Below are 27,004 nucleotides of genomic sequence, written 5' to 3'. Positions count from 1 at the left end.
ATGCACCATGTCACTCAAGTCATCTCAAACTGCTTTCATGAACATGAAAATGACTTCACCGTTCTTCAGTGGCCTTCCCAGTCACCAGATCTGAATCCAATAGAACACCTTTGGGATGTGGTAGAACGGGAGATTCGCAGAATGAAAGTGCACCTGAAAAATCCGCAGGAATTGCACGATGCAATCATGTCAACATCTTGTGGATTCCATGCCATGAAGAACTGAGGTTGTTCTGAGAGCAAAGGGAGGCCCTACCCAGTATTAGTATAGTTTTCCTAATAAAGTGCTCTGTGAATGTGTAATCTAACATATCAATTTACAGTAACATTTAATACTATTATCAGAAACCCAGTACGTGATTACACAATATCATAATGATTTTTGCACAAGTTCTGTGTCATTGGCACCTCAATGGTTAAGACATTGGGACTACAGATTGGAAGGTTTTGAGTTCAAATCCCAGCATTTCCAAGCTGCCGCTGCTGGACCCTTGAGCAAGGCCCTTAACCCTCAACTGCTCAGTTGTATAATTGTAAGTTGCTCTGGATAAGGGTGTACCAAATGACATCTAACATGACACTTGATTCTCTCCTCTACTCAGTATAAAACAGAATTTTCAACATTCATAGCTTACAAAGTTTTATTACATAAAATGTGAAATGCCATTTTTTTTTTTTAAAAAAAAAAAACTTTTTACTGAAAGTCAAAAATAAGACCATTGCACTCACCTCAGATCAGTCACTCTGAACACGTGAAGTCACAGAAAACAGCTTTTCAATTTTTGACTTAACATCCACTTGTGAACCCCGCGCTCCCCTACACACATGCATATCCATATTTTCTTTTTACACTATTGTCAGATGGCTGCAAATAAAACACTGAGCCTAGATATTCCAATGTTTTTATTGGTGAAAAAAATTGTATTTAGATACATTCATTTAGCCCCTGTTAGAAAAGTATAGATCTATAACATTCTCATCATTAATAATATATTAACAGAAAATGAGGTCTGTTGAAACATAATGAACCCCTAAATTTAAATGCAGCAGGAATTACTTTTGCTGTGGACAACAGACATCTTGCACAAATATGGGAAAATGCATGAAAAATGATGAGTAAAAAACTCCATCCTTAAATCTTCTCAACACAAAACATACATTTTAAATAATCTGTAAAGACCAAAAAGGTATTACTCAGAATTTTGTAAATTAAATGATTTGTGTGTGGGACATTTAATCTTTTCACAAATGATCCTTTTATTTTAACATATGGAATGTCTGTAGACATTGCGTTCTGAACCTCTGATTTAAAAAAAAATAGCGAGTGATATCCCTTTGTATGTTTTTTTTTTTTTTTTAACTTAAATAACGGCTGTCTAAAGGCCAAAAACAGAAATATACGAAACATTCCAGCGGTTGTGGGTCTTTTTCCCTCAGTAATAAAAAAGGAAATATATATATTTGCATTGAATACCAATGAGTTATAGATGCCTCATCAGCACCACTGCTATAGCCTTTAACTCAGGAGCTTCCCTACATGGCCTGGGGTTAATCCACTAAAACTGGATCCTGAAACAATATCTTTCCCCACTTCTTGGCTGAGACTGAGACACTGCAGTTACCAATATCTGCAGGCAGATCGAATAAGAGAATAGATCGTTTTTTTTTTCCCTCTGGAATAGTGGTTAACACCTCTAATACAGTTCAATTACAACATCCACTGTGAGGTCTAGACAGGCTAGACAGATGGATAGCCAAAGGGAACAAACAAACTTATTTATTACCTACATAAGCCCATCAAAATACCAAAGCTATGAACCAGTACAGTCAGGTATTTATAATCGCAGCATTATTCTGTGGTCCAGTTCTTCTTCATTTTTGACATGAGCATTTGTTCCTTGTCTTGCAGCCAGAAATCCAGTGTTTCACCAAAATGGATCTGAAAAAGAAAGAGAAACAGATGTGAGACAACAGAGCATAGTCAATAAGTCTGGTTAAACACAGTGACTCTTCATCTGTTTTGTAGCAGCAGTGCCCAACGGAACCATCAGGCACAAGCAGACCATGACTAAACTCTAATCAAATGTCTGTGTTGTTTTCTGAATGCTCTAACATACTGTTTCTCAGAGATCAGATCATACTGCATTCGAAGAAACAGAGACTGTTAAAGCAAATGGAAAGAGGAATGAAAAGGAAATATGGACACTCAAAGCAACTGTTACACTTATCTAGACATGAGAGAGACAAAGTATGTTGCGGACCCCAGGCACTGCATGGGTGATGGGTGAGGTGGAAAATACTAAAAAAAAATTTAATTGTATCAGACCTGCCAACATTTACACATTTTGCATAGGCGCTCCGCATTTTAATATCATAAACACACAACTATGAATCATCATTCAACAATGCACAAAAGAGCTGTTTTTTACCCAATAAAAATGACAGATGAGCCAAATGACATGTTATTCTGGAATGATTGACAGTTGAACTCTCCAATATTATGACATATATTGAGACACATTATTAGTAATGTTTATAACTGGTGCACCTGTCTGACTCAACTTTAAAAGATGAGCTTGACATGGCACCCTCACTTTCTGTCAAGGTGAATAAAGAATGTATCAAATTCATTAACGTGAAATAAAAAAAAGGCAATGTACGTTCAACTTCAGCAGTACATAGTTAATATCAGTTAAGGGATGCCACCAAAAAATCTCATCCAAAAACAGTCAAAAACGGCTGAAAATTTTGACTGAAATAAAAATGTAAATGTAAACAGGCCTACAATGAAATGACAAATCTAACACTTTATAATTAATTGTAATGGTAGGATAATTAGAAAATGATTAAAATCCTATTTGCTTTGCCCTCCTTCACCAGTCAGTGCGCAAACATTTGTGCATGACAAGCAAATCAACAGACAAAAATATCAGCCATGTGGAACCATTTCACAGTTTCTATGAAGGACATTAGACATGTAATTTGTAACAAAAAAAAAAGGTAATATCCCCCAGACCACTGTCTATTAAAAGACTCTTATTTTCATGTGGTTCTCTTTTATTGCCAGGTAGTAGTAGGTAATAAATGCCCTGGACAGTGGCATTCCCTAGCCTGTTTTTCTATCTATAAACTACTGCAGTAGTTTGAGTACTGACACCTTTGTTTTTTTATCTGGGGGGTTGGGAAGGTGCTCAAAAAACTGGGAAACAAGACTCATGGGGAATAGGTTTGAATATGTCTGCCTTAGACCAAGTGCTGTATGCAAGGACATGGATGATATTTACTTTTTTTAAAGGAAGCCCCTCCATTGCCTCTCCTCCTGCTTGGTCTGACAGTGTCCAACCCCACAAGACATTTAAACCTTGATGGGATATTGACACTTCTCATTTCTGGGGCCTTACAGAGAGAAGCACTTTTTTTTTTTTTTTTGCTGGGTAGATGGTCTGGCTCCGTTCCCTTATTAAAGTTTGACTACAAGAGGCATAGCAGAGATGGACTGGCCCTGGGAACACATTTACACACCTGTTAGGTTCCTGTCAGAGCTTCAAGTTGGTCCACTCTAAAGAAAACTCCCATTTGGATCTTCATAGCTTGATCAATTAGCATGTGAGAGGTTGCCTCAGCTAACAGTATAATCACAACTTCCCTCTGTTCAGCAGAACCTTGCCACTCACCAAAGAAGGGACTTTGAGCGTGTGCTCACGCCCACCGTTCTGCCATCAGTCTTGGTTGCATTGCGGTGGCTCCTCTTATGCGACTCCAGGTAGACCTTCTTGGCAAAGGCACGGCCACACATGTCACATGCATGTAATGAGAAGTTCTTGGTGACGCGTACTTCAGTGCTGTCCTGTGCCTCTTCAGCATTGGACATTCCATTTGAGTTCTGGTTGCACATGACAGACGGAGTGTGAAGAGAGAGGCTTTGCCTGCGTGTGACTGGTGGCGATGGAGGTCGAACATCCTGTTTTCGGATTACAGGAGACACAGAAGACGGAGGGCTAACCTCCTGCAGGCTGTGTGATGTGGTGTCTCCTTTGTGATGGTCATCTGGGTCTTTTGGGTGGCCACGCTTTACTGAACTGCCAAGCACGGTTTCAGCGGGCTTCTTCACAGCACGGCTCTCCAGACCCGGCAGGATCTTGGCCAGGTAAGCGGAGTTTTTCTTGTGTACGACAGCGACATGACGAAGCACATCACGCTTGCGGCGGGATTCATAGCGGCACAGGGGGCAGCGGTAGAACTTAATGAAAATGTCACCGCCGTTATCTGTGTGCAGCTCGATGTGCTTGGCAAGATTCTGGCGTGAGCTGAACTGCCGCTTACATAGCTTGCAGAAGAGCTGTTTGAAGTCAAAGCCCACAGAGAGCTTGGGCTTGCGCATCACTGGAGATTTCTCATTTTTGTCCTCCTCCCGGGGCCTCTTGAGGCGCTCATGCGTGTGCTGTGTGTCAGCGCCCTCCTCGGATTGAAGCTTTTTGCCAGTGGAAGAGCTGGAGACAGTATTTTTGCAAGCAAGGATCTTGTGAACAAAATGCATGTGCCTCTTGAGCCGTGCCTGCGTGCTGTAACTCCTCTTGCAAAGGAGACACTTGCAGGTGGCCAGGTTGTACTGGGGTAGGGGAGAAACTGTCTTAGGGTTAGGAGAGCAAGGGGCACAGGGCCCAACAGGCATGGCTTCCAGATCACTTGACTTGGTGGAGATATCAAGTGAGATCAGGTCACGCCGGAGGCCACGGTGCACCTCATCGAAGTGGCGCCGGACGTTGGCTTTGGTGGCAAAGGTTTTGAAACAGACTGGGCAGCATTTTCCATTGGGCCCTGGTGAGTGCACTTGGCGCTCCTTCACCACTGACAGCAGGCTGATGGGCACTGTGCGTGTCTCCGTAAACTTGCGCAGCTCCTCTAGCCGCTGCTTGTGCACTTCGCGGCAGTGGCGGCGTACACTGCGCCGTGAACTAAAGTCTTTGCCGCACAGGCAGCACGTGATAGTCACGTCATCCATGCCACCACCGATCACCTCCTCCTCACCTGCATCCTCCTGTTCCTCCTCATCTTCATCTCCTTGAGCATCTTTGTTTGTATGTGCTTCGCCATCTTCTTCATTTGCTTCCTCATTCTCGCTTTCTCCACCTGTATTATGTTCCCCCATGTCTTGCCCTTGGTTCTCTGGTTGGTTGTGTTTCCAGTCTTCCATACTGTGGTTGGAGCTTTGACAGGGAGAGTGAAGGTCTAAATCACTCTGTTTAGTCAGATGTTGAAACACAGCGTTCTGGTTGCCTGGTATGGGCTCTAGTCGTACCACGTGCTCCTCCTGTTTAGGCCGGGGATAAATAACCTCCAGGAGCTCTTTAATGGCTATACTCTGCCTGCAGTTTCCTGAGGGCTCTACAAAAATGAGATGAGACAGCTTAATAACTCTTTCCATATCATACCTTTCCACTGTAATTATATTACATCATTTGAACTATTGATACAATCCTCTACAGAGCTGCAGGTGACAAAATCTGAAAATAATTACCTACTTTTCAATAAAAAAAAAAACCTGTCAAAGATATAATAAAAATGTGTGGACTTTAGGACAGACCTTCTGGTTCTGGCAGCCTGGGAAAGCAGTAGAATTCCTTATGTGTGATTAGGTTAGGAAGGCCACGGAAAAGGCTCCGACAGAGCTTGCACTCAAATATCGTGTCCACCTCTTTGAGCAATATGTGTTTCAATTGTGTAGTACCTATAAAAGGACAGAAATGGGCGGTTTAAATGCTCTTGAACCATAATCCACATTGCTTTAGCCCCTGGCTCTTCCCCAACTCTAGGAAGGCCATGAGGGTAAACACATTTAAAATAATAAGTATGGTACCTGTGCGAAAACATTCAATGATCTGCTGAATGCCAGACTTGGATGTCTGCAGCTGTCTCTGCAACAATGGAGGATCTCCTGGCTCTATACAGTATGCTGAAATAAACAGAGAGAAACAGTAAAAACGTCCAATACAGAAAACTAAATAAATTAAGAGCAGCCTGATACAAAATGTGTGGCACCAGCTGTACTGATCATTAATATAGACCATACATAATGGTTTTGCATTAATATTAATCTTAGACAAGGTGGGGATCCTATGAGACACATTTCGACTGCAGGGCTTTTTTCAGGAACTCCAGGCACATTTCCATTGCAGAAACTAGGGCTGATTTTAATTCATGAGCCATAGCTCTGGGAACTTTTTTGTTCCCGCTGCATTTGACTAAAGGACACAACACCAGCTAGGAAAAAGCAATGAAAAAGTCGACTCAACTTGGAATTCCTACTCGGGAACTCAGCGTGTTCTCCTCAACCCCAAGTTCAGCAATTGATGTCAAAACATCATGGCTGCTCACAACATGAACAGTAAACACAGTGGCACTTTTTTTTTTACCTTAAAATGAGTTATACTGTACATATGTATTTGTATGTGCACATAATTTTGTTAAATCCATCAACAGACATATTCGCTCGTTAAATCTGTAACACTGACTATACAGTTCACTGTTTGAGATAAATATACTCACTCATCACACTCATTAGCTGGTTTGCTTTTTGCGTACCAAGCAACAGTAGGATTGCAGAAAGACAAAAATCCTGTGTGACCGCTACTTAGTAATTAGAGGCTCCCACATTTTTTTGCTGACCAAATAGAACACAGTCCTGTCTTGTTGTACAAACAAGAAACAGCTGTCTTGTTTTCTACTGGCTCACTGGGGTTTGCAATTTCAAAGGTCAAAGTTCACCTAGGTAAAACTGTTCCAAAGCAAAGGTAACTGCTACCAGAAACAAATGCATCTCTCACGTCCCATGTCCTTTCCCCTTTTGTGAACTGGCTTTCCAAGCAGGAAAATTTTATTCATGTTTGGTCTGAGCACAGCTTTAGCTGAAAAAAAGCAGAAAAGCACAGTTTTCATTTGTCTCCCATATTGCCATAGCAAGGGGTCAAAAATCATACATGCTAAGGCTAACTGGTAGATGTTGGCACCTGTGCGCTATTACTCACTGCATAAAGAACGCACCATCTCACGGTCATTCGATCATTCTAAACAATCACAATATTAACGAGCCATCCTGATAAGCCATCCATTATCCAATCCGGAGTTATCCATTTCTCACTCACACACACACATTAATCAAGATTTGACTAGCTCTAAGACAAGTATGTGTACAATTAATTTAGTATTATTAATAATGCTTGCACTGTTACAGATTAGAGTTCATGTAGTAACTGAGTGAGAGACAGCAGTCATTATTTACTAGACTATTCAAGTAGCTTCCTCATCAACTGAATGGCTTGAGTCTCTTTTTTCCTCGAGGAGTTTTAAGCAGAAAAAGGGTTTGAAAACAAAGCCTTGATGCAAACAATACTGAAAACATGATCAAACATAATTTCTCTGATCTACTTTAACATGTTCCATGGTGATTTGGAAATCACCTGAATGTGCCAATAAGGCATTATTTGTAGGATTTTGATCTAGTGCAGAAAAGGTGGACAGACAGCAGATGGTGGATAAAGCAGAAGATTCAGCAGAAAGATTGATGCAGGAGCAACTGTAGGATTTACAACCTGGTGGTCTAGCTTGAGGCCAGCGTGGCCTATGGGTATTTTTTTAATACTAGAAGTGTTTTATGACTGTGTGAGAGTATTTCTTGGAAGGCTGCCAGCTGTGGAATGGACAGGTGCTGGACAAAATATAGACACAAATGCATTTCCAGAGAAGAAACTTTAATGTTTTTGAGGGTCTACAATGCCTTGGATGGAACATTGATATTTCTGTTGCAAGTCACATCCTATCAACTGATGCATGTCGATGCAGTGCACTGGAGTCCACGTCTAAACTCTACCATTCTCCAAAAGGATTTCCCAAGCTTGCCTTGCTGCTAAAGCAGGTAAACAGTAGAGAATAAAAATCAGAACAAGTGAGAGAAAGGTCAGAATCCTTCAATACCACATCAGAATGGACAGTACCACAGGGAGAACACATTCAACCAACTGTACTACAACAGGCACCTCACAGCCAGTTTAAAGAGCAGCTCCAGCTAATTTAATAACAATGGGCCTCATTTATCAATCCTTTTGCAACGTGTTTGTATGTTGATGAATACCAATCACGCGTAAATTACCAGGCACATACACGGCACAGCTCATTTGCATTTGGTAGCACCCACAAAACTCCATAAAAGGCAAAGCTCATAGTGCTGAAATGATAGTAAATGGCAAAAAAGACTCATGAAAGAAGTTGAAATTATTTTGAATCTATGCCAATAAAAAATATGTATTATTTAACAGCACCTGAAACCACCAAAATCTGGAGCCAAAGTAGGGAGTATATAGCACATTGCAGATTGACACATACCTGGATCAGTCACTTATCAGCTGAATTTACAAAAACGCTGGGTGTTGACTTTAGACATGAGTGCCACACCATGGTGTCAGTTCAGCCAGGGAGCAAGGCTTATTCACTGCCATGTTCTCAAAACACATCTTTGTGCTCAGCTATCTGACATGAACACGCCCTTGTACCCACCACTAGTGATCGTAAATGTATAGAGTTTTAGAGACCAGGTGGTGGGAGGTTTAGCGGTAGGTTATAAACGAGAAACTGGAGAAAACAGTGGGGATTTTAAAATCCTGTTTCTACTGTTGTAGTGATCGACTACAAAGGCAACTACAGGTCTTAACACATAACTTCAGAACATGTGACCATGGTTTCTGAACACCTTAAGTATGTTTTACTCGCTTTTGTTTCACTTTCATAGTTTTATATTGTTTTTTTTTTTTTACTTTGTGTGAATATAGCATGCACAAACTGGAAGTATGCATTGGCACTGATTATTGAGTTTAAAAAAAAAAAAAAAACAGTTCAGCGTTCAACAACAAAAATCAAGAAATATAGCCATAATTTCTATTACTGAGCAGGTCAAGCTGAATATCATTCATTCATTGGAGCCCAGAGCTTCATTTCATTCCTCTCAGTATAAATACATATACCTGTATTAGACAGTCAAATTATTATAAACCTGCTATACCAAATAAAGTTTATTAGCTTGACAAAAACAAGCTGAGTGTGGACAAAGCTGCTTTCCACATTTCTGGTTTAAAATGAGCATTTATTAAAGTGGTGGTGGTTATAGGAGCTTTTAACACTTAACTTGTTTTCAGTGCTGTATCAGCTCATAAGTAAATGTATACATGTTGAAAACAAAGACAGGAGAGAGACAACACAGCCTGTGTTGCAGAACAGCCAAAGAATTCCGTGATTAAATTTAGCTGAAGGCGTCAACACAGCTGGCTTTATAAAGCTGTGATCAGCTTCAAGGTGTTAATGGACTCACTCATTTTATCTGTCATGTATCGGAGCTTTGAAAATGACCAAAACACACACCTCTATATAGCTTCTACTGACACATAAATAAGTGTGTTGTTCTGTGGACAACACCCCACCCCACCACTAATTACTTTAGGTCAGTCAGTGGCCAGTGACACACATGGTGTTTGAACATGGAGGAATGACAAGAGGAAGAAAGGCTGCTGGATTTGCTCTTTAACCCTTCACTGCTCTCTAGTCCCGACACTGAAACTGATTCAAATGGGAGCAGATCAGAGGCATTAAAGACAACCTGACCCTTTTTTTTAAGCTCATGTCCTTCCCCAGTCTGTACCAGATTGATTTGTACTCATCATTTCAAAAGAAAAAAAAATAATTCTCTGTTCATAATCTTCCACTAAAGCAGCACTTCTGATTTTTGAATGGCAATGTACACTTATAATCCCAATAATAAAAATATTATAACCGGTCATGTCTTGTTACATCCCTACATCCCTCTTCTCCCTCAAAAAAATCATCAGAGTGAAAAAGCCAACATGCTTGCAGGGGGCGAGTACGGATTTTGGTCTTGGCATTGGAGTCACCACCTCCACAAACCATTATTAAACAACTGTGGTTTTCAGTCTTCTAAATAAGACTCTCTGATTAGCTGTTGTGTGATTTACCAGAGCCAAAAGAAGAAGCATTTAAAAAAAAAAGGCTCGAACATGGATCTAAGTCAGTATTTTGTACACCACTAACAAAGTTGGTACACAAAAGCTGATCTATATAACAACTGGCAGAAAGACGCTAGTGTCTAGACCCAACGCCATGTTCGTTTTGGAATGCCCAATTTTCACAAGCCAATCAAACACTGATGGTTAAAATAAAAGTCCTGGTCAACCAAATATGCCACTGCAATTTCACTAGGAAATATGTCACATTATGAAAGAAAAATGCGTTTAAATTTCACATTTCACATAGTTCAGTCTAATGCCACTTATAGTGCTTTTCCAGCATCACTGTTCTTCATGATGAGGAAACGACACACATTGAGCCAGGACAAGGATAGTACTGAATTCTGATTTGTTTCTTAGCTGTGCCATGATGTTCAGTAGAAATGTACTAATAATACAAGTCTGGACAGCCAATAGCAGGCCTAATGAAACAGCTACATTCTAAACGTTCAGGCAACACTCTTTTAAACAGTCTCATATGAGTCATTGGCATCCTGTAAAGAAATGCAACCAAGGGCTGTGATTGCTAGCAAACCACTGAATAAGGTTTTGCAAATCATCCATGTCAGCCAAAGCATGTTGTAATTCACCCACATAAAACTCCACTATGGGTTTAGCTGGATGTGGATTATGCATGAATGTCCATGAGAACGGATCAGCTTTGGCTCAGCTCAGTGCCCAGGATGAGGAGGTTTCAATTCAATTCAATTAGCTTTATTGGCATTACCAAATGCAGCTACAGTACTGCCTTAGCATTACAGAAAAGAGCAGAGATGTTATTAACAAGAACATTTAGTTGTACCAGTAAGTATCCATCCATATAGAGGAATGGAGAGAATAGATATTAATATTAATAATAGTGGAAAATAACAGTGACAATCATAAGGATGTCAAATCAGAGAGAAGACAAACAGCTGTCTTTGTGTGTGTGTGTGTGTGGGTGGGTGGGTATGTTTTTTATTTTAGTGGGAATAGAAATATCTGGCTGGTTCCCATGAGGAACACTGACTTTTTTTTTTATAACAAAATCTGCAGCTTTCATTTTTCAAAAACTAAGAGTCCAAATGTTTTATTTTTCGGTTACTCAGGTTAAGGTTAGGGTTTGATTTAGGTGTGGCATAGGATTAATTAGCTGCAATGATAACTATGTCAGAGGAAGATCCTCACCAGTAATGCTGCATTTGACATGGCAAGTCAGAAGTGGGAAGCCAGAGCTCAGAACTACGTCATTTTCGACCTCCATGGATTCAAGCTACGGAGTGTCATGGATGCCTCCATGTTTGTCTTTGCCAACTGTGATGAGTGATGTATACAGTATTTACTCAAAACAGCAAACTGTACAGTTAGTGTTATAGATTTAACAAGAGAGTATATCTGTATGTTGATTGATCTAAAGTAAATACTTTTATATACACCCATTTAAACGTAAGAGGTGCTACTTTATTTACTGTTCATGCTATGAGCAGCAGTAGATGTGATGTCACTTGCTGAACTCGGGGTAGAGGAGACCGTTCCATGTTCCTGAATAGCAATTCTGAGTTAAGTTTTCTTTTGTTTTTTTTTCCCCTAGTCTGAGGTCAGAAATTAGATGTATGTACCAGGAAATGAAAGCTGAAATTCTGATCTATTGTGTCAGAATTTCAGCTTTCATTTCCTAGCACATACATCTAGATGTGTTAAACAACTTGGAACATGGCACCTTTTGTTTTAACCCACTCATTTTTCAAGTGATCAAAAATATGGGAACATGTGATCGACAGGTGTTTCTTGTTGCCCAGTTGGTAACCTTGGCCAACGTGATGGAAAGGCCAAAGTGTGGAGAAAGAAAGGATCTACTCAGGATCCAAGACATACGAGCTCATCGGTCAAGCTCGGTGGAGGTAGTGTCATGGCTTGGGCTTGCATGGCTGTTTCTGGAACAGGCTTATTAATCTTTATTTATGATGTACCTCATGATGGCAGCAGAAGAATGAATTCAGAAGTCTACAGAAACATTTTGTCTGCCAATTTACAGAGAAATGCATCCAATCTAATTGGGAGGAACTTCATCATGCAGCAAGACAATGACCCAAAACACACTGCCAACACAACAAAGCACTTCATCAGGGAAACAGTGGCCAAATCAATCACCAGAGCTTAACCCAATTGATCAGCATTTCATCTCCTAAAGAGGAGACTGAAGGAAGAAACCCCCCCAGAACAAACAACAACTGAAAGAAGCCTGGAAATGTATCACAAAAGAAGAATACAACAGTTTCGTGATGTCAGTGGGTCACCAACTTGATGCAGTTATTGCAACCAAGGGATATGCAACCAAATATTAAGTGTTATTTATATTTTAATTTACTTTAAGATTATCTGTTCTATATGTTTGCTCACCTAAAAATTGGTCTACCACCAAAGGTGCCATGTTCTAAGTTGTTTAACACATCTAGATGTAAATAAAATGAAAGCTGAATTTCCGATCTCTCATCTCATTCATCTTTTGATCTCAAACCCATATGTCTTCAATGTATAGCAAAAACAAAAGAATTGGCCTTGCTGTTCCAATACTTTTGGAGGGGACTGTATATTGTGTAAGTATATTTTGTGCAAGTTTTGAGTTTGTTGCACATGGTTAGAAAGTTTTCACTTGTTGAGTTTTATGCTGAATTTTAGAAATCTGGACATTCAGAATTACGTCACTTATGTTTCCTACAACATCAGACCATCAGAGCTAAGTTTCCAAAGTACGTACACTTAAATAAAGCTAATCCTCTGTGAAGTTCAATAGTGGCATATCCTTCACCAGTGTATGTGTTTTTCGTCAAAACACAAAAACTGTTTCTGACTACAAAAAAATGTGTACAATAGTTTATTTTCCAGTGACCAACACCTCATAGCTCAAACTGTCATCACCTGATGAACACCCTGATTTAGAAAACTAAACACTCCCTGCTTGAAGGCTAATTTATACTTACGAGAAGATGCACATGAACATTTCTAAGTGAAAACTGTATGGGTTTATGGGTAATAATAACCCACAGAGGCTATAAAATGGAGTTAATTAAAAAGATACCGCACAAAGCCAAAAAAGTAAAAAAAAAAATGCTGGAAAATGACAGATTGGCCAGGAACACGTATGTTGATAAGGTCACTCTTTAAACTACTATAGAAGAGAGACATCTACATGAACTGGAAGTAGAGGGAATTCATCACTAAATTTCAACAACATATTATAGGTTCTCCTTAATTTATTAAACATTCATGCTTGGTAAGTGCATCACTGCCCTCTTGTGTATATGTCAGGGTTATGTATATTAAGTAAGTTGGCAGACACCCTGGTGAACTTCAGTTTACCAGGCCTGGTATTTTCAGTCAGCATTCCACAGCTGAAAGGTGTTTGTGTGTATTTGTGTGGAGGATGGAGGGGTGTGACCTATCATCTGTAGGGGTCAAGAACTCTGTTGGCTCCTTCTGTTCCAGAGACAATAAAGAAATGTCCTGTTGTCCCCTCTGACCCACTTGAGAAAACATGAACTCATGTAGAGTTTTTCCACCAACACCGTGCCAGTGCTGGAGCCAATTCTGTACTAAGCCCCAGATTAACTCCTCCCTAACAGTGGTTTTGATTAAGTAAAACAATTATATCTTAGCAAGTCAAGATATGTTGAATAAAGGAAAAGTTATAGGGGTGTAACGACCCATTGTGACACAATCTATTGTGATGCAAAAATGTGACAATATGCATCGTGGAAATATGCAATAACAGCATATAATGCAATTGCACTGTCTGAACACCAGAGAAACCAATATACGCAACCCATAGAGTTAAAATATATAGAGAACACACTGGTCATGTGATTGCATTCTTTCATGGAGAGCCTGCAAGATTCTCATCTAGTTACCAAGACAGGAATCAACTGCACTTGTGAAATGACCAATAGCCTGATAGCTCCGACATGCATTATACATTCTACAGTTACATGACCAAGTTATAATGGATGAAAAGAGCTCTTCAGTAGCTTTAAACACCACCACCCCCGTGCTTCTATGATCTACGGTGTCCTAAGAAGAGGCCACAGATACCAGGCATTTTAGCCGACTTTGGAGCTCTATTTCTGCTATGGGGCTTAATATGTTTCAGTCGATCATTTTCAAGTCCCCAGGTCAGACACTTTGTTCATTCAATCAAAATTTGTGGGAGAATTTATAAATTTATTTATTTATTTTTAAGAGATGGTGAACCTATAGTGCATTTTGCTTACAATATTGTAAGAACTATAAGAATTGCTACTGTCTGTAGCAATTTTTTTATTTATTTAGCTTTATACATACAAAAATGCACATTGTTTTGCGATGTTTATTATACAGAAAAAAAAATCATGAATCAAACCAAATTGTGATCAAAGTGTATTGTTACACCCCTAAATATTTTACAAATATTTCTCATTATGAACTTATTATATAACAACTATAAGACCATTAAACCTATTTCTAGACATATTTACTCATTTCAAGTTCTAAATTGTCTTATTCTATTGGCAGATAATTTTGGTTCTTTCTAAAAATAAACACTTGAAACAATTAAAATTATCTGAGACAATTTCAAGCTTGAAATGAGTAAATAATATCTTGAAATATTTGTATTAAAACAATCTAAAAGAGAAATAAAAGTTGAATTTGCCAGTATTAAAGATATTTTTACTTAATATGATTTTTTTTTTTTTTTTTTTGCAGTGACGGTAATGGTAGTTATTCTTGTCCTGGCATGAGGATATGTTTTTGGCTGACATTCCTGATAAGGGCATCAGCCAAATGCTATAAATGTAAATGTAAGGATCTAGGGGCAGTAATGAACCACATATCTGCCACATATCTTCCTGCTGTCATGCTGAGAATCACAGCTTCGATTTTTCTGTACAAATGTGAGGAGAATTTCATTAGGTCATGCTCTGGTACCTCCACCAGTGTGGGCAGAGGTACTGAACCTCTGCTAACAGTGGGGGGTGGGGTCATTTCATTGCCACTACAAGTGGATCAACTAAAGTTCTGCCATTAAAAAACATGTGAATGTTTAAAGTTTTGATTTAGGATGGGAGGCATGATTGGCTGTAGATCAGATTCTGCCAATTTTTGGTCAATATTTCTTTTATCTGTCCAATACGGCAAGCCAATCAATGATGCAAAACATAGTGTAGTCTAACATGAGTCTAATCTCGTGACATGCACTGAGGGGAAAATGGAACAAAAAAAAAAATGTGCTGAAGTGAAACATGTCATCAGTCTGGCAGTTTTCCACTGTCTCAAACCAAGCAACTGCTATTTCCAAAGTTAATAAAAACCAGTGAAGCTCGTGGGGAAACAAAGCAAATAATTTTAATACCAATAAACTGACAAGAGTACATCATGAAACAGAGTGCAGTAAGTATCAAAAGCTAGCAGAAGTAGTGGAGATGGAGAACACAACACCAACAATGAGCCACCAAATTGTGCATTTCACAGTAGCGGTCTCACAGCTAATCAAGACCAAAATGAAGACATTTATTGCACTACATGACCAGCCAAACTTGAGAAAGTGAGGTTCTGCCAATTATTTATCACCTGCTCTATGAGATTCCTAGCTGGAAATACTTTTCAGATGTTGCCCTTCCCAAGTTATACTAAACAGTTTATGCCTCCTGAAGAATAACGTTTCCTCATTAAAGCGATAAATGTTTGGCGTCTTTTGCTGCATTCCATTAGAGGTCATAATTCCTAATTCCAGACCTCTGACCAGGAAAAACCAAAGAAAACATCTCCTCAACTAGGAATTCCTACTCAGGAACTCTGGGTGGTCTTCTCAACTCCTAGTTCCTCAGAGTTCAGCAAGTGACATCAAAACAACATGGCTGCTCACAGCATAAACAGTAAACGAAGTAGCACTTCTTACTTTTAAATGAGTTATACTGTATATACAAGTATTCGCTTTAGCTCAGCCAACATACAGACATTCACTTGTTAAATCTATAACACTTACTATACAGTTCACTGTTTTGAGGAGGAGAATATACTTCACTCACCGCAGTTAGCTGGCTAGCTTCTTGCTAACAAAAAAATGAATATGGAGATCGAAAATCTCCGAGCTCCGACTTTCCATTTCCTAGTTAAGATGAATGCAGCACTTGCTTGAGTAGATAAGGGCTGTGGTAATTGGCGCAGTCCCTGATCTGAATCTGAATCAGCATCGGCCAGTCATGCTTAATAACAATTGGCAATCGGTACTGACCTCACAGAATGCTAATCAGTCAGTCTCTAGTATGATTTTTTTTTTATGATTGTTGGAAGGAAAGCAAGTCAGTTCTTGGGTTCGTGACTCTATGTCAGTGATAATGGAGTAAAAGAATAGCCGTGAAATTACATGCATTTAATGTAGCTTGCAATTCAGGCTGCACATCCAGACTGGTCACTGGTGAAAATGTACTTCAAGAGAGCACACTGATACTGTAAACTGAATTCTCAGTTCTCTACAAGTACATTAATCACAGCTCTACAGTAATTGCTCGAGTCTAGCTGTGCACTGCAGTTCTACTAACCAAGAGCAAAGAAACAGAGGCCTTACCTGGCATTTGGTTGAGATGCTCTGGCCTGAGCACTGGGGCTTTTTCGTTCAGCTCATCTGTCTGACATGACTTTTCGTTGCTTGGGATCTCGGCTGTGAGATCCTCCATGTTCTTAATTTGCTGAGGTGAACCTTTGAAAAGAGCGGAAAAAAAATTGACACAATGTAAGGCTAAACGCTAATGCCACTTCACAGAGAGGAAAATGATACTAGAACATGCTAATGAAACATTCATGACGCAGCATAGGTCAGCACTAAAGGAAATAAGACATGCTATAGCATAATGATTTAATTGTTGAAGGTGGTGGTGGTTAAACAGCTAAAGTGTGACTTTGTTGGCTACATTACTGGGTCTGTTCACAACACTAGAAACGAAACCTGTCATGTTTCACCTCACTGCTGAGAGAGCGGCCAAGCCTGACAGAGATAGGTGACTCGCAGCGAAGAAATGATTACTGAGTTCTTACTCTAACATTTTCTCTGTGCCTGCTTGTTTCTAACTTACTCTGCTGGAAACTCTCCTTTGCCCTTGAAAACAAAAAAATATCAGCGGCGAGGTACATTCCTTTATCAGTAGTGCACGCAAATGTACATAAACACACAAAGAGAAAAACACATCAGATCCGTAAACCATTCACACCCCTGACTGCGACACTGTTATTCAAATTAGCAAGCAATTCAGTCTGATTGTAATGAGCTCAGCTGGGATGAGTGCCTGTTCACTAACAGCCTTCATCAAACCACTCAGTGAATCTGATTACGTTGAAAATAGCACACGACACTTGTATGGTGTTTTCTGTTGGTTTTAAATGACCGGATTTGTGGATAAATCTGTACACGAGTGTACTCTAGGACCCTTAGTAACCAACTACAAAAAAACAATCTGGTCCACAGTTTGTCTGTTTTTTTTTTTTTTTTTTTTGGAGGGTGTGTAAAGGGCATGGTCTGAGCACTATGGATAATCCATAAAGAGTCATAAGAATTCTTCGGACTTAATACAAGATTCCTGGCAAACATGAACACTAGATGGAGACAAACACCGGTTCCAATTGATTAGATGATCAAGAAAGCAGAAACTACTAAAAACATCATCTCTGAAGACCTGCTATGATGTAATTACGGTTTATCGATTATCCATTAATCAGTATACACATAACTGAAATCAAAATTTTTTTTTTTGTGTCTTTATGCCACTTGTATTATATAAGCATAACAGTAGTGTAAGTGTAATAATACATCTGCTAATAAATTCTTAGCAACATTAAACATAAATTTCAGAGATGGCACAAATCTCTCAGCACAAATGTATTATTCTGTACTAATGCACTACACTGCCTTGTCTACAGAAAGTTACAGTTAACGTTATATCTTCATTAATTATAATGATAAATAATAAACTATACAGAAAATCCTGAAATTTAACAATTAATCCTCATTAGCTCATAACTTTTTGACTATTGTGCAATAACAGTGACATGCTTGAAGCTATCAAAAAAGTAAAAAAAAAAAATATATATATATATATATATATATATATATATATATTTTCAAATCTTTAACTTTTTCACTTTTTTTATTTTTGTGTATATATATATATATATATATATATATATATATATATATATATATATATATATATACTGTATAGGTATATATTTATTTTATTTTCTTCTTTCTTTCTTTCTTGAGAGCAATTGTAACATGGCAAAGCAATTTCCCCCTGGGATGAATAAAGCTCTTTGAATCTTGAATCTTGAATTACAATTTAAAAAATAAAAAAAACAGGAACAGTAACATCGAATCACGCGCTTCCTATCAGAGACTCTAATTGTTAAAAAAATATATAAAGATATCACAATATCCATAATCTCAGTGTGCTGTACTGTAACATACTTTATTGCTCACAAACATTTAACACAATTCAGAGTTTCCTTTTTTTCAAAATTTCCAAATTTCAGCCTGACTGGAAGCAGCCGATGTGATGTTAAAAATCTGGACTTCATCTTTGAAATTGTAAAATGTTAAAATTTTTACATATTTTATTTTCTTGCTCCATTTCAGTGGAAATATTAATATTTTATTAATAACAATAAATGTAAATGTATTTGTGTAGACATTAAATAAAGTATCTTCAAACAGGGTTTTTTTTTTTTTTTTTAAATGGAACACCACTGTATTGCCATTCTACACCACCACCTACTGAAGGGCCATAAACGGAAACTATTACTTTTTCTTTTCTAACAATTAACACCAATAAGCTAGACTCTGAACATAGAATAGGACCTGAAACTATTTAACTGTATGCACTATTAGTTGATAAAATTTATTACAGTCTTGTTTATATTGTTTGTGCATGTGTGTGTGAGATATATATATATATGTGTGTGTGTGTTTATATCAGGGGTATTACAATCACTAGTCACTGCTGTGGGAATGTCAAGCAGTCTGGGCAGTAGTCAGTTGGCATATGGAAATAAATAAATAAATAAGTGCTTTGATATCACTTTGTATATCTTTATATAAAGTGTATTTCACTTATCAGTTTTATTTTTATCAACTATGGACAAGATGACTAGTCAACTAGGCCAATAGGTTTTTGAATTAGATCTTCTGGTTAACTAGTAAAAAAAATAGTCAAATAGTCGTACAACCCCTCATATACGTTTTCCAACTGCTGGAAATACATATATACCCATATATATATATATATATATATATATATATATATATATATATATATATATATATATATATAACTGTAACAAAGAGATTTAAGAAGAACTCATGAATAGTTGTATCTTACATGTTAAGATCATACATGTCCATCTCTCACGTGTTCTCGCTGCATCAGTTTATTTTTCAGCATATTTCTCTACACTGGGCGATACACTTGACTAAAGACACACTAAAGACCAACACACTCCTTGTATCAAACGCAGCAGACAGGCATCTATTTTGACTAGAGATAGCACCAATACCAGCACAAAACGGTGGATCGGATATCGGAGAATACCTATCGGCTCCTATAACAAATGGTAAAGATTGGAATTGGGAAAGACGTTTATTTTTGGAACTGGAAATGATTACATATGAAGATACTTGACTGGTTTTCTTCTGTTAGGATTGATTTTATTATATTTATACTTTATTATGTTTACAATGTAATTGATTTTGGGCTGAAAGACTTTAACTGTGAAGTCATCCAGTTAAAAAAAAAGTGGTATCATGCCATCTCTAATTTTAACCAGCATTTCAGCACTGTGAGATGTGAGCCCTTGCGAGCCCTTGCGAGCCCTTGCGAGCCCTTGCAGTACGCAGGCTGTCACTACGCTGCAGGTCTGGACTGATTTCTACGTATTACTACTGCTCTAGTGTGAAAACGTTGATCACTACAAGCCATTTCAATAGTATCTTTTTGCAGGTTGCTGTATTTCTGCAGGCTTTGAGTTTGACATGTGCATCATTTCAAGGCAGTTCTGCGTAGTCTCATAGTTCTGTGTTGTTGTGTATAACACCTTGGTCCTGGAGGAATGTTGCTTCACTTCACTGTGTACTCTACCAGCTGTATGTGGTTGAAATGACAATAAAGCCACCTGACTTGACTTTAGAGTTCCATTCTGTCTAACACTACACATAACTGCTACAAAAAGATTTTAACCTAACACCAAATTCACACTTAATGTGTCATACTGGCATTTCCTGAGCGTTGTGTATTAAATCCACACTCGTTTAGATTATGATCTGATTGTATTACACACTCAGCCAGTAATACAGAATAATACTAAATGCATATGTGTAAGTGTTTACTGGCCTTCATCAGTATATGGGCTTCAACATATGACACCAGAGTGTTAGAGAGGCACTTTGGATGGGGCAGAGCAAAGAGAAGTTGCTCTCCAGAAACTTCCCACCCATGTCCACTGCGATTGGCCAACAGACACGTGAATAAATGGGTTCACGCTCCTCAAACATACTCATCAGTGAAAGTGAATCTATCAGTTTAACTTCATTCCACATACAGAAGTAGAGTGTGGTTAGACAAGCAGCGGTAACACAAGCAGCTGCTAAATAATGAAATTACTTTCCTGACCGTGTAGCACAGACAAATGCTACATCCTTTCCTCTTAACATATCCTGCATGCTTTTGCTAGTTAAAGAGGTTGGTTAGTTGGAGCAACTTTCAAAGGGACAAATTGGAAAAGTGATATAGAGCTCTGAGAAAAATTTTAAAATCCTTGAATCACGCTTTAAAAAGTTTTCCATAAGCAAAAACCAGGAAGTCCTCATCTCAGTCAAGACACATTGCAATTTTATCTTAGCAGACAACAAAAAATCTGGCGATCTTTTAGACCCCTTTTGAGACTCTTCACAGATGCTGGTTGTTAAGTTTGAGAGAGCAGGTTCGGTCGACTGACCACCAAAAGCCTGACCAAGATGAGCTTGTGGAAGTTCCCAACAACCAATCACTGATCCCCACTGTTCCCAACAACCAATCACTGATCACCACTGTTCCCAACAACCAATCACTGATCACCAGTTCCCAACAACCAATCAATGATCACCACTGTTCCCAACAACCAATCACTGACTTTGTCCGACACTGACACTCACTGACACTACTTTATATACTTAGAAATAAATAACGAGTTCCACATAACAAAACACAAAAAACAAGATCCAGAAATAAACAGTAAGTGATTCATAAACATAAAATGAGATCCACATATAAATAAAATATTTCTGTAATTCACAAATAAGTATTTGGTTCACAGATCTTTTGAAGAGCAGCCTCATTCAGTGATTGCTCCGTGTGCATCTGTGCATCAGGTGGCATTTGTGAAATGGCCTGCATAGATTTCTGAACCTTTTCTCATGTTGACTTGTGCAGTTCAATCCACAAATATGAGTTTTTTTCACTAATATAGTGAGACAACTTTTCTCACCCCCACTTTACTCCAACCACTCACAGCAGATATCTGCTCAACCAATCATCAAGCTCCAGGGAGGGACTTCTGAAGCGCACACTCAGAGCACAGAAACGTTGGGATAACATCTTAAGTCGGCTTTACGCTGTATGACATCCAGCCTGATTTTGCTGTTGCAGGCACAAACGCACACTGTAAACAATAATCTGTGGTCGTGAGTTGAGATCAGAGGTCTCAGAACGCATAATGCAACGTGTTCACCAGCAGCCGATTTAGTACCACTGCGACCAAAGACAGCCGACGAGAAAGTTCTAGCAGTGTCAAAAAATTCTGATTAAAATCTCAGTGTGAACACTCGTCTAAAATCCACCAATGAGACGACAGTACAGTATTACGCAGAACTCACAGGGCAGCTACAAATACAGTAGAGGCAATGGAGAAATATAACTAAAAACATATGGGATGCAAAAAATAAGAGCAGATTGTTGTATGGGCTTCCGGCTCGTCCGGAAAGCTCCTTCTAGTCAGCTGAAGAAAGGTGTCAGACTGTAGGCTTAATCATATATAAACTACTAAGAAGGTAAGAAAATATCTATTACTAATATCTATCTACACCCAAGCTAATGTTAGCTCAAGACTTCATTGCGAGAGTTAAAAAAAAAAAACAAAATGTTTTACGTTGCTGTATGGCTGTACTGTCGAATGTAAACAGTGCTATCAAAGATGTGCGATTCGAACCATTTTAAAACGTAAATACGTCATAGCCGTGAGCGCAAGTAGCCCATTGTGGCAGCAGAAAGAATGTCTCTATAGCATCTCATCATAGTCATATCACGAAAAGACGAACAGCAACACGACATGGAAATAAACAGAGAATGAATTATAGCTTCCAGTTGTGCAGCTAGCTAATTTGCAGGGTCAGTTACTGACAGTTAATAATCTAGCTAAGACTATTTGCATGTTATGCAACAAATATACCTCAATAGTCTTAGCTAGATGATTTCACGCAATACAAGTAAGTTAACGTATGTTAGTGTGTAACGGAGGCAAGACAGAGAGATGAGTATAGCTCCTGCTCTAACTAAAGTATGTCACAACAGTGTCAGTTACTGACTTATTAGCAAACAAATCAGTGGTAAGGTTAACAACATACACAACATAACACAACACCAGAGGCAGCATAGACACCAACCTACAATCAAGCTGATGGGTGTCAGTACAGTGCCCTAAGACCTCTCATCAGTTACATCATAATGCGAAGAATAAAATCACTTATTGGCCCTTTAAATAATTTCTCGGTAAAAACCGCTATTAAAAGATTTGCCATATGATAAGTGTTACTGTATGTTATCATCTAGCCTTTCTCGGAAATACTTGTACTTTGCAGAAATTCAGTAGAAGACAGATTAGTTAACATAAGAAAACATACTAATAAGTCGCAGTGCACAAATACATCATAACTATTTAATAAACACTCTTTCCTCGCGTCTATGACGCCATCGGACGCACAGGCTGCACAGGCTCTTCAGGAAGACTGTAAAGACATTAAAGAGTTGCTCATGAAGACTTTCGCAATAGCAATCAAACAAAACTGGGCTTAATGTCTAAGTAAAAGTGTTGGATTCACTAATTTAATGAAGAAAAGAGTCTTTGGCAACAGAATAGTCACACACATACACACACACGTACAAACATACACAGTATCAGGATTTAACTGTGAAAGTGATACAATGAGTTTCTGCAGCTTGAGCTGGAGGCTGATTATCTGATTAGTTAGTTTGTTACACACCCTGTTCTCCACACACATACTGTGTAATAAAACAAATTTTTATTCGTTAATAAAAAAATTTTTTTTCCTTCTTATTGCTATCATTTTATCGAACTTTTTTAAAAATAAATGTGTAAATGAGTGTAAATGTATATGTCTGTAATTTAATGTTACTAATGCTTTGGCAATGTAAAGCCTTTTACCATGCCAGTAAAGCTACCTGAATCTGAATCTTGAGAGAGACAGCCAGAGAGACACTGCCAGAGAGACACTGCCAGAGAGACACAGAGAGAGACAGAGAGAGAGAGAGACAGAGAGAGACAGAGAGAGAGAGAGACACAGAGAGAGACACACACACAGAGAGAGACAAACAGAGAGAGATACACACACAAACAGAGAGAAAGACACAAACAGAGAGAGAGAGAGAGACACACACACACAAACAGAGAGAGACACACAAAAACAGAGACACACAAAAACAGAGAGAGACACACACACAAACAGATAGACACAGAGAGAGAGACATACACAAACAGAGAGAAAGACACAAACAGACACACAGAGACAGACAGAGAGAGAGAGAAAGAGAGAGAGACAGAGACAGAGAGAGAGAGACAGAGAGAGACAGGAATGGGTGTTAAAACGCTGCAGTTGTGTGTGAGTGGGGTTTAGTTGAGGGCGGTACACAGGGTGAGACTGAGCTGTGAGACTGAACTTTGCTACAGAACTTCTGTGTGCAGTAAACATCAGACGCTATCAGAACGACTCGCACAACTTCGACCAAAACTTACGATAAACACGACGAATGTTTGTTTTTTCTTCCTGCTGACATGAAGATAACCCCCAGCGTTGTGCTGCACGGAGGCGCTGGTGTGATCAGACCTGCTCGCCTGTTTGCTCGTCACGTACTCCGAGGACGCACGCGCGCGCACACACACACGCGCACACACGCGCGCAGCTAGCTGACCTGCTGAGGCCAAACACATGAACAGCTCGTCCACAACAACCCTGAACGACCTGTTAAATCCTTGCAGAGCTTGGTATTGCGCTGAACTTCCTCTGGACGGTAACAGAAGCGAGCTGTTGATCTGCGCACAGCGGCGCCGCGCTCGCGCAGCCTCCCTGTACACACTGCTCGTGCTCGCGCTTGCTGGGGCGCTAACTTTGCTCCCACTCTGCTGGCAAACTGCAAAACACAAGCGCAAAGCACTTCTCCACTCCGGTGAAGAGGCACGATTTGCATTAGACCTCTTTATCACCCTCTGTTAAATCTTTCACACGCTTGTATTTTCGCTTCCCCCGAAACCAGCACAGCACCCGCTCCCAAAACACACTGTACAGGATCACAAAGCAGATTAAGTTGCTCAAAAGGGAAAAAATGCCTTTTCCACGCCATGTCAGGGCCTGTTCCGAGACTCCAGCATGGCCGAGAGCGTGGCGTAAAAGCGGGCTGAGCTGCGATAACGAGCGCTGCGCGATGACGCCAGAAACCCTTTTACCAAATAAACCTTACTGTGTGACGCCACCGGAGCGGCTGGAGAGCATGGATTTAATCGCAGAGGAGCTGAAAACGCCCTTGTAGGTATGAAAAGACGCTGCGCTTTGCACCCCGGTGGTCACCTTTTCCAAGCGGCAGCGTGGCGCACAGCACTGGTGACCCTTCCGGCTTTGCGCGTCTTCCTCTCCACTACACGTTTCACTGAGGACGCTCACAAGCAGCCCGGGGATGATGGCAACATTTCGCCCAGTAGCATTCGGTATTCTCAGTCGGCAAAACCGCCAGAAAAGGTTAGTTTAGTTCAGTCGAAACAGACCCTTTCCCCTTAGCACGCTCAGGCGGAGACGAGAAAAAAACGGTGACGCCATTTTCTTAAAAAAAAAAAAAAAAAAAAAAAAAACAACCACGTTCGGCGAGCTTAAAGCTGCGTTTTTTTTTACAGTTTCCATCCCCCATGATGGTTCAATCAAACGCATGGGATTACAAAGAAAGCCACTAATGCTTGTTCTTACCGCTGTTGATTTCCAAAAGCTAAGCAAAATGTGGTTTTGTTGAGTGCAGACGCGTGTTTGAGCCGGAAAGCTACTCCGAGTTTGCGTCCCTCCTTGCAGAGAGGTTGTGTTTAACGCCTCCAAGCACACACTGAACACACACTGTGCACACACACACTGTGTCCGCTCTCCTCCCAGAGCTTCTGTGCACAGAGCAAAGAGCTGTGGCAGCAACTGTGCCTTACTTTCACCTTCCTGCTTTCAAAAGAAAGAAAGAAAGAAATGCATAAACCTCACACACACTTCCTACCCTGAAGATAAACCTAACCTTAGCAAGAGACATGCAACTCATCAGATAGATAGTGCATGGGGCTTCTCGCGTTGCGCGCGCACACACACACTTCCCAACTGACTGATACACACACGTGATTCTCGGGAGTGTGCTCATTCTGTGGACAGTTTGTATTTCTACAGTACATGCAAAATCTTCCTCCAGACTTTATACTTATGCACCTCATCGCCCCCATGAAGCGCGCGCTTCGTTTGCACGCGCACACGTGTGCTCGGGAAAGTTGATTAGAGCACATAAAGCGAGCAGGACATCGATGATCATCAGGCGTCCTGAATAAACTTTTATTTCTCATTCCTGTCTGCTGGTGCTGCTGCTGCTGGATCGCGTGGAGGGTCGCGAGCTGATTTGCGTGAACACACAGGCACGTCGTCGCGCGCTGCCGCGTGCGCTGCACAAACGCACACAGCTCCCACCCTTCCGCCGCGCACGTGATGACTTTTACGCGGAGTGAAATAACCGACGTGACGTTTCATTCGTGCGGTGTGAGCAGCTAAAATGGTGACATGTTTAAGCCTTTCTTCGACCCACGTGCAATAATTAAAAAACACTGTAAACACCACCACACCACTCTTTATCTATCTTTCAGACTGTAGAACCAACAAACTTTCCAGAAACTTCTGTCATGTAAACTCTGCTCAGATGGTGTGCTTGTGCGATTTAGGACATCTCTCTGTCAAAGTCAGGTCAAAAGGATGCTTCATCTGCATGACAATCTAACATTTATATTGCCAAAGCTTGGATACAGAACAAATGAGATACTAACTACAGAAATAAACAGAGAGAAACAAATGTACATGCATTCAGCAGTACAGACAAAAAGAAACACTAGCAATGAGACTCATACAATCCTGAAGAATATATGCATAAATAGATTATTTATTTAGATTATTTATTTCTATATATGTATATTTGTATGTCTGTATATATATATATATATATATATATATATATATATATATATATATATATATATATACATACAAATATACAAATAAATAATCTAGATGATGATGATGATGATTAACAATAATAATAATAATAATAATAATAATAAAGCATCACTCTCATGGTTAAGTTTCATCCAAGCAGTCTCCTGAGTAAAAAACATCTTTTATTCTAATAAATAAATAAATAAATAAATAAACTTTTTATAGTAGAAAGATTAACTGAGGAAGATTTCAGTGCTTGGTTTTGCTTCCACAGACCCCTCAGTACAGATTTATTTTATGAATATAATCCAGTGATTTAAATATTAGGCTCAGTATTCCAAGGTGTACTATAATATTCTGGATATTTGTTGGAGCCCTAGATCTTTCTTCTTCTT

At 39.4% G+C, this 27,004-nt stretch overlaps 1 protein-coding gene across 7 annotated transcripts; it reads right to left on the bottom strand.

The window, feature by feature from the left end:
* Nucleotides 1-884: 884 nt before the first annotated feature.
* On the bottom strand, nucleotides 885-26,062 carry znf800b (zinc finger protein 800b). 7 transcript variants are annotated; one of them, XR_004579982.2, is made up of 6 exons: nucleotides 25,842-26,062; nucleotides 16,647-16,778; nucleotides 5,857-5,952; nucleotides 5,584-5,727; nucleotides 3,522-5,384; nucleotides 885-1,938 (listed from the first exon to the last, which is right to left on the bottom strand). XR_004579982.2 is itself a non-coding variant. In XM_053241607.1 (6 exons), coding segments are annotated over exons 2-6 (2,061 nt in total). In that variant the 5' UTR covers nucleotides 16,756-16,778; nucleotides 25,350-25,650; the 3' UTR covers nucleotides 885-1,937. The 7 variants fall into 7 exon arrangements, 1 of the variants encoding a protein (XP_053097582.1); XR_004579981.2 differs by lacking the exon at nucleotides 25,842-26,062 and adding an exon at nucleotides 25,657-25,742; XR_004579977.2 differs by lacking the exon at nucleotides 25,842-26,062 and adding an exon at nucleotides 25,350-25,650.
* Nucleotides 26,063-27,004: the final 942 nt, after the last annotated feature.

Source organism: Pangasianodon hypophthalmus, chromosome 18 (assembly GCF_027358585.1).
Source record: "Pangasianodon hypophthalmus isolate fPanHyp1 chromosome 18, fPanHyp1.pri, whole genome shotgun sequence".
NCBI lineage: Eukaryota > Metazoa > Chordata > Actinopteri > Siluriformes > Pangasiidae > Pangasianodon > Pangasianodon hypophthalmus.
The sequence above is the reverse complement of the archived record's forward strand: the minus strand, read 5'-3'. Positions and strand labels throughout refer to the sequence as shown.